The following is an 8538-nucleotide window of genomic DNA, read 5'->3' as shown; positions in this document are numbered from 1 at the left end:
ATCCCCGTACCGGACTACAGCGTCAACAAGAATCCCGACGACGAACCAATCTCTTCTGTCCTCCTTCTCCCAGCTTTCGTCATCGTTGATTGCGTCACACCATCCCGGACACCAGATCTCATATCACACCTCGTCAACCGCAGCCCATGCAATACCTCGTCATTGCTTCCGCTCAACTCGCTTAGCGTGCCGCCAGAATCCGGACTGAAGATACGCTCATGCCCACACGACTACCTCATCTTACTGTGCAGTCACCGGACCCGCGATGCCCGGTGCGGTCAATCTGCACCACTCCTGAAGAAAGAATTCGAACGCCATCTCCGGCAACGAGATTTGTATCGCGACTCGCTTGACGAGAGACCCGGGGGTGTGGGTGTTCACTTCGTCAGTCATTTTGGTGGGCACAAGTTTGCCGCAAATGTCATTGTGTATCGTCGGACACCGTTGCCATTTCATGGAGCAAAGGAGAGTACGGATGGCGCTGCATCACTTCCACTGAGAGAAGCAAAGCAGTGTATATGGTTGGCGAGAGTTCGGCCTGAAGATTGCGAGAACATCGTTCGGTACACCATTCTGCAAGGAAAAGTTGTCAAGCCTGATCGGCAGTTGCGTGGTGGGTTCGACAGGGAGCGTTGCGTTACGAGCTGGTGATGATTTGGGTTTCTTAGTATCGCGATTTGTCAATCATTGCAAGCGCCTTTCGCCCATAGTTCTAGTAATGAATGATATGATATCGTAATACTGTTGTAGTCACCCATGTTTGAATGCCTTGTACTTTGACTCACCACCAATCTCCTTGGGCATGCATCGCATCCGCCAGCTTGACAAACCCGGCAATATTGCTTCCCACAAAAAGGCTGGGTAAGTCTTCCGCGCGCATATCCGTGTAGTTTTTGGCGGCTTCAATACCGCTGTGAAAGCATGATTCGACAATGCGATACAGTTCAGCCTCGACCTGTGCGGCCGGCCAAGCGATGCGCTGGCTGTTTTGCACCATTTCGAGCCCTGACACTGCCGAGCCGCCAATGTTGGCACCCTTACCTATGGATTGGATCAGCGAGTTGATGAGACTTAGAGTGGTGTTGCCAAAGTACCTGGAGCAAACCACACACGTCCGTTCGGATTATCTGCCCTGCGCGATTCGAAGAGTTGGATAGCGTCTTGTGCGCAGCCCATGTTGCTGCCTTCGGCGATGAAGCGACAGCCAGCAGATATCAGTGCTTCTGCTTCGTCTTTGGACATTTCGTTCTGCGTGGCGGAGGGTAACGCAATATCGACTTCCTTCACATGCTTCCAGGGTCTTTCGCCTTCGAGATGCTCGAACCTTTGACCCTGCTCCATTGCCATGATGTCGGAAAGTGGAAGGCGTTTCTTCTTGATAGAGGCGATGAGGGCGATGTCGTCTTTTGTGAAGCCTTCCACAGAGATAGCTTTGAGCGTCCCCTTACTGTCGGACAGAGTAAGGACGACAGCACCCGCATCAATGGCTTTGATAGCGGCATACTGTGCGACATTTCCAGAGCCTGAAATCGCGACCTTCTTGCCACGCGTAGACTCAGCGCCATCGGAAGCGTATTCGATCATCAAAGAGACGTACTGTGATTGTACTGTTAGCGAGTAAATCAGGCCTTTTCGGTGCTTGACGTACATGAACCAGCCCAAAGCCAGTTGCCTCAAGCTTCATCAGACTTCCACCAAACGCATCTCCTTTGTTTGTGATGCAACCTTCCCACCTCGTAGTCGCCGCCTTGAATGCGCCAAACATCCATCCCACTTCGCGCCGTGTACAGCCAACATCACCAGCAGGCACGTCCGTATCAGCTCCAATGTACTTGCTCAGTTCGCGCATGAAAGACACGCAAAAGCGACGAATCTCGTGATCAGATTTGCCTTTGGGGTCAAAGTCTGACCCTCCCTTTGCACCACCAAGATTCACTATTGCGATGGTCAGAAAGATCTGGACATTGACTGACTGGAGATGTAAGACTTACAGCCTGTCAAAGCATTTTTTAGGGTTTGCTCGAGCGAGAGAAACTTCAGCACCGAGAGGTTGACGGACGGATGAAACCTCAGTCCGCCTTTGTACGGCCCCAGTGCTGAGTTGAATTGTACACGATAGCCGCGGTTGACTTGCACGCAGTTCCTGTCATCCTCCCAGATCACACGAAATTGAATGACGCGTTCGGGAACAGCAAAGACTTTAAGAGCATCTCTGTACTCTGGATGCTGTTTAAGCACCGTGGAGCCATCGAGCGATGACGCAAGGTCTGAGATGCGCGTTAGCAAGTTACGCACATCGACGATGGATATGAAGGTTCAGTACGCACCATTGTAGGCTTGATCAAACTCCGGTTCGAAGGAAGCCATGTTGCAGATACCGAAGACAGGATGGATGGAAGGCTAAAAGCGAGGGTTGCGCACTCAATTATGTACAATGAGCCGGCGACCTACGCGTATTTGTATACTCAAAACGTTTGTTCAGAACGAGCATAGCGCGCTATTACGCTATCGACCATGGCTGTCTGCAACATGCAACAGTGAATGCTGACTGCAGCATGTTGTACCATGCGAATCAGCGCTGTCCAGTAGGCACATGGGCGTTGCATCCCTCGGGTCCAGATGTTGGCAGGGATGTGTTGGCATCTTCATCATTAGCGAGGTCATCACCCAGTCGGCGTGTATGTTGATAAGAGAGATCATTAAAGGCGTCTAGGAGGGAAAAGGGGATGAGGAGTTGTGGCTGTTGAGCACGACCCCACTCTGCAGTGGCTAATGCCGAGGTATCCCAATCGGGTTAGCGTCTGTTGTCATCCCCTTTGTCGCCCTGGCCCCGATCCCCAAGTGTCATCGCTCACCACCGTACCATAAACGTACGTAGCAACAACGCATCTCGACTTTAATCGTTCCGAGTCTGACTTAATATTCCTCACAAGAAGATGCCGCAAGACCCTGAGCCAAGTTGGGTTGACTGTCTCGATCATGGAGACGCAATCGTCATAGCTTCGACCTGGCATGCTCTTCCCACAGCGGACGGAACGAATCTTCGAGTGGGCTATCGCGCATCTCAACCCTTCCTTTTGCCGTCTTGAATAACCGCGGTAGCCCGGTCTTCTCGAAAGGTACTCCATCTCGCACCATAGCAGCCAGACCCTTACTCGACAACAGTATCTGCGGCATTCCGTGACCATTGAACCCCGCGATGATGAATTGTCCTGGTTTATTTGGAACTGGACTAATGTGCGGCATGAAGTCTGCACTATAGCCCATGACTGTTCAATGCGTTAGTTGCGCATGGGCAGGAGACTACGATACTTGCTTCCAGTCCACACCTTCTTTGTCTGCGCTTGCGTATCCTCCCATCCGCGGAAGTGGCGCTGCATGTACCCGTCGAAGTAGGTCGTTGCTTCATCAACAAGCTCGTCATCGCGCACGGTGTCGAACCAGCGCTCAGGCTTGTGCCAGAACCGCTGCCTTGCGCCTCCAACGATGATGCTTCCGTCTGCTCGGGGAATGAGATAGTCGTAATTTCGGCCGTCGAAACGAAGGGCGTAAGTGTTGTTGAGATGTGGTGCGTGTTGCTTCAATGCGCTGTCGATATGGCTGCAGACGCCGCGGATCGGAGTTATGCTTCGCGTGTATTCGGGCAGAACTTGGCTCGCGTAGCCGTTGGTGGCGTGGATGACCTTTGTGGCTTTGATAGTGCCGCGCGATGTTTCTATTATCCATCTTCCTGCCTCGTCCGTCGTGTCGGATACAGACGTCACTGGTGTATTTGCTTGAACATTGAGCTTATGGTCTTGCTCGAGTAGCTTCGCTAGCAATTGATGCACCATCTTTCGTGGCCACAAGTGCGCTGCAGTAAAGCTGACAGCCAGCTGAGCGCCCTTGACTCCCGATACCTTCGGAAGAACAATTAGCCTTACGATTCATACGTCTTTATGAAAGACAAGCGTGCTCACCCTCTCTGCATCTTCTTTAGAGACACAAGCTACGTCTCTTAGTTCGACAATATTATCCCTCCTTAGCATCTCCCACGCCGCCTCCGTCTGCCTGGCATGATCGGCATCCAGATACACATCGATCGCTCTCGTAAGATGTAAGTCACAGTCCAACTTCTCAGCCTCAACAAGCTCTTTGACTGCGTACACATTCGCCGCTTCAAAATTTGTAACTTCCGCTGCAGCGCTCGCACCATCCATGGATACATATTTCGAGACGTTGAAGTAAAGGTCTGGCTTTACGTGCCCGCCATTGCGACCAGTGGCACCAAAACAAATCTTGCGAGCATCTAGAATGAGGACAGATTGCTTCGGGGACGACGAGGATGATGTGAGAATATTATAAGCTGTCGCCTAGTAGATTGCAATCAGCACATATGCGTTCGGAAATCAACTCGTGATGTAGACGTACAACCCCGGCAAATCCCGCACCGATGATTACAATGTCTGCCTCAGTGGAAAGGTCATCCGTACTCAGTAGGTCATCAAGAGGATTGGATACAGAAGTCCAGAATGAGTGTACGGGATCTGCTACCGGTGTGCGGTCGCTCTTCATGTTGCGATATCGATGTGTGCTGCATAAACGTACTTGTACCGGATCGCAGAAGACTGCCTATCAAAACCAAGGCCACAAATATTTTGCCCAAACGACGGTCTGACATGGTTACAAGAAGATAACAGAGCGTTTCCGACAACGGTACACGGGTATGCACATGATGAGGCACGGAGATGGCCGCGGCGCAAAGCGCGCTGGTGGTTCCCCCACTTCCTGAACATCTCAACGGCTGGAGTTCTCCAGGGTGCTTAGCGAGTTCTGCTCCATGATTCATTCTTATCGATGATAGAGTGGGGGATGCACTCGATAACGAGGACGGAGAACATTTGCCGAAACGTAGATCGGCAAGGGTGATTACTCGCTTGACTGAGGAGGTCATGCATATATCATCCCATCAAGTACACGAAGATGTTTAGCGGCGTTCTGAGCAATCCTTCTGCACGACGTTGACTTGGCATGACTGTTCAGCACTCTGAGTTTCTGCAGCTGACCAGATCGCGCGAGATGTTCTGACATCGCTATGTTTCGAAACGCAAACGGCTTAATTTGAGTCGGCATCAGATGCAGCTATGATACCACGAGCCATCTCGGGAAAGGAGTCCGCAGTCACATCCATCTCGCCGAAGAGATTGTCGCAACGAATCTTCTCCCATATCGTGCAATACGCAGCCTTGAATCTGTTGAATGGTTAATGGAGCTGCGCAGGTAGACGGGTAGTGCCAACTCACCCGTGAATCTTAGCAGCCGCAACATCCCAGTTATGCGCAGCTGCAAACCATTTCTCATCACTGCCCAGCTTCTCCATCATCATTTGGTACACTTTTGGATCCGGTTTACCAATCTTGGCCGTGTCGCATGAGATGAAGTTCTCCTTGGGCATATGGATACCATTGTGCGTGAAGTAGCCTCCAACACGCTCAACATCCCCAGCCGTCAACGCCCACACCGTGAAGCCAGCATCCCGGAGCAATTGGAAACACTCCGCGACACCAGGCCGCGCTTCAAGCTTCTTGTACTGCTCTAGGATGTATTGCAAATCCTTGTCGCTAGCGAAAGTTTGGGGTTCCTCGATGCCGGACATGTATAGCATTCGGTAAAAGAGGCTGCTGAAGACGTCGCGGAAAGCCATGTAGCGACCATTCATGCTGAGATAAGTGTACTCTCTTTCGGTGACTTCAATCCAGAGGTAGCCAAATAGTCGTGGCTTGATGCCTTCAGCACGCATCTTGTCGCCTAAGCAGTGCTCCAGAGCATCGAATATGGCATCATAGGAGACGCAGGTGCCGACAATATCGAACACTACATGTTTGCTGGATTTAGACATGACGGAAGTATTGTGTCTCGAGGAATCGGCTTTCCGTCGCGGTTTATGAGGCCTTGGAGTAGGTGGTGGTAGAGGGTGACAGCAGACCGTGCTTGTTGGTCAAGTTCGCATTCTTCGGATGGCTATGAAGAAGTACAGTATGTCATGGTAATTTCGGGGACAGAGTCGAGCGAATTGTCGGGTATGATAAGCGCTGCTCCACTTGCATCTTGGCCAGGTAGGGGCCTTGTCTTGGCGAACTCCGCATGATCATGATGCCAGCATTGCTTTGGGACACGCCCACTCACAATCCTGTTGGGTTTTACTAAGCTGATAGAGATAGATAGGAAGCGGGGTCATGGTTTCGCAACAGTGGCGGTCTGATTACGTCGTGAGTAGGATTGCGATAACATCGAGCTGTCAACGGGTGCCATACAGATAGATGGCGGGAAGGTTGCAGCCGTTCGACGTAGCACTAATGTATATGCTGTGAATCTGCTGTTTCTGTCAGTTGCCTGGCTTCACTATTCTCGTGTTGTTCCTCGGGCGCCCTGTCCCCCCTGCAAGCCTCAACGATCGAAGATCATGACTTCCAAAGATGGTGAAGCACCGGATCTGGCACAACGAGTTGCCTCTGATCCAAGCGATGAGAAAACCCCGAAAATACAATATGGAGAGGCCGAAGATGCGGCAATCATAGCAGCACTGCAAGGCTATGTGCCAGATACTGTGGAAGAAAAACGCTTGGTCCGAAAGATTGACTTCATCTTGCTACCAATCCTTTGGTGGATGTACATACTTGCCCATCTCGACAGGAGCAACATTGCCAACGCCAACGCGGCGGGCATGAGTGAGGAACTTGGCCTGTCGGATAATCGTACGTTTGCCAATACAGACCACACAATAGTGTCCGAGGTGAGGTAGCTGACGGTGTGTAGAATACGCAATGCTCGTATCTCTCTTCTTTGTGGCCTACGTTATCTTCGAGGTTCCTTCGAACATGATCCTCATGAAGGTAAAACCGTCGATCTATTTGTGTAAGCGTACCCAGTCAGCCGAACGATGCTGAGTCAATACTCATAAATGTCGGTTTAGCCACGATTGTGTGGGTCTGGGGATGCGTAGTCCTCGGAATGTCGCAGACAAAGAGCGCAACAGGACTCCTCATTGGACGTTTCTTTCTGGGCGCAATCGAGGCCGGACTGTATCCAGGCGCGTTATTCATCCTGACCTGCTGGTACACGAAGAAAGAAGTTGGTGAGTACCTAGCCAGCCTCTTCGGAATCTGACATGTGGCTAACGTAATCCTCCAGGCAAGCGCTTTTGCATCTTCTACACCTCCGGCTGCGTATCTCCAGCGCTGGGTGGTATCATGGCAGGTGCCATAATTTCCAGCCTGGACGGTGCTCGTGGTATTCCGGGCTGGCGATGGCTGCTCATAATCGAGAGCATCATTACCATTGCTTGTGGCTTTGGGCGTAAGTAATCTACATATGCCGAAGGTGCGAACACTGCTAATATGTCCCGTCCCACTTGCCAGTGTATTTCATCCTTCCCAATTGGCCAATTGAATCCAAGATGCTTTCTCCGGAGCAACGCCTTCTTGCTCACGTCCGTATCCTTCGCGATCGAGATCAGTCCTGGCACATCGATGAGGCAGCTCTCACCCCATTCCAAGCATTCCTTGCAGTGATCAGAGATGGACGGACATATCTCTTTATGGTCATCTACACCTCGAACTGCCTGGCCTTGACCGTTTCATATTTCATTCCGACCATGCTTCGAGGAATGGGATATACGAGCACCAGTGCCCAATGGATGACGGTACCCATCTGGAGTTGTGGTGCCGTGTTTCAGCTGTTCTGGTAAGTAAACCCTTGTAAAGGCACGGCAAGAGACATCCACTAATCGTACACCGATTGTTAGGTCCTGGACTTCTGACAAGACCGAAGACCGAAGATGGCACAACGCTGGTCTTCTCGCTTTCGCCGGAGTTGCTACTTTAGTAGCTCTTCTTGTCAGCAATAGCGCAGTCAAGTATGCCATGCTATGCCTGCAGACTGGTGCGATGTATACAACGGTACCTCTGATCCTCAACTGGACAAGCGAAGTCATGTCCCAACCAGCACGCAAGCGATCGATAGCCATTGCGCTGGTCAACTCTTTTGGTCACACGAGTTTCATATATGGAAGCTTTTTATGGCCCAGCGCTGAGGGACCACGCAACCTGAAGGGATTTGCCGTATCGACTGCCGTTCTATGGCTTGGCGTGTTGATCGCTGCATTGATGCCAGTGGTTGCGAACTATTTGCCGAAGCCGCGATCTGATGGGGTGTTGCGCGGACATGAGGTCCACCTTGCTGACAACGACTCGGACCAACTCAAGAAACGGGATGAATAATCTGGGACGGACCGAAAGGCAGACGGGAAGATGCGTTCGATGGGAAAATGAAGCGAGGTCTGGTAGCGAAGATGGGAAGGAGAGATTCGAGGACCGGGGTCAGTGACGTCAAATGGTCTATGCTTATCATAGGCTTGCGGAACGCGTGTCGGAACGCCCGAAACGGTAAAGCGTGCCCTGTTCTCTCGCTCTCGCACGCGTGCCCAGCCTTCCGACCTTCCTAGTCAGCTCAACAACGACCGTGAGCGCCATGTCAAAGCTCATCACCAGATTCCACACA

At 51.5% G+C, this 8538-nt stretch overlaps 3 protein-coding genes across 3 annotated transcripts; all 3 read right to left on the bottom strand.

Annotated features, from left to right (window-relative positions):
* Nucleotides 1–1071: 1071 nt before the first annotated feature.
* J4E92_007235 (uncharacterized protein) lies at nt 1072–1704 on the bottom strand (the record flags this gene model as incomplete). Its single annotated transcript, XM_051498598.1, has 2 exons — nt 1072–1607; nt 1701–1704. The coding sequence occupies 2 exons, from the start codon at nt 1702–1704 to the stop codon at nt 1072–1074; spliced, it is 540 nt and encodes a 179-aa protein (XP_051351532.1).
* A 1577-nt stretch (nt 1705–3281) lies between these two features.
* On the bottom strand, nt 3282–3930 carry J4E92_007234 (uncharacterized protein; the record flags this gene model as incomplete). The annotated part of the gene is made up of 2 exons (XM_051498597.1): nt 3282–3814; nt 3924–3930. The coding sequence occupies 2 exons, from the start codon at nt 3928–3930 to the stop codon at nt 3282–3284; spliced, it is 540 nt and encodes a 179-aa protein (XP_051351531.1).
* Nucleotides 3931–5095: 1165 nt separating this feature from the next.
* On the bottom strand, nt 5096–5878 carry J4E92_007233 (uncharacterized protein; the record flags this gene model as incomplete). Its single annotated transcript, XM_051498596.1, has 2 exons — nt 5096–5231; nt 5283–5878. The coding sequence occupies 2 exons, from the start codon at nt 5876–5878 to the stop codon at nt 5096–5098; spliced, it is 732 nt and encodes a 243-aa protein (XP_051351530.1).
* Between the last annotated feature and the right edge of the window lie 2660 nt (nt 5879–8538).

This window comes from Alternaria infectoria, assembly GCF_024043175.1.
Source record: "Alternaria infectoria strain BMP 0036 chromosome Unknown scaffold_11, whole genome shotgun sequence".
Taxonomy (NCBI): Eukaryota; Fungi; Ascomycota; class Dothideomycetes; order Pleosporales; family Pleosporaceae; genus Alternaria; species Alternaria infectoria.
This window is presented reverse-complemented; position numbering and strand designations above follow the sequence as displayed.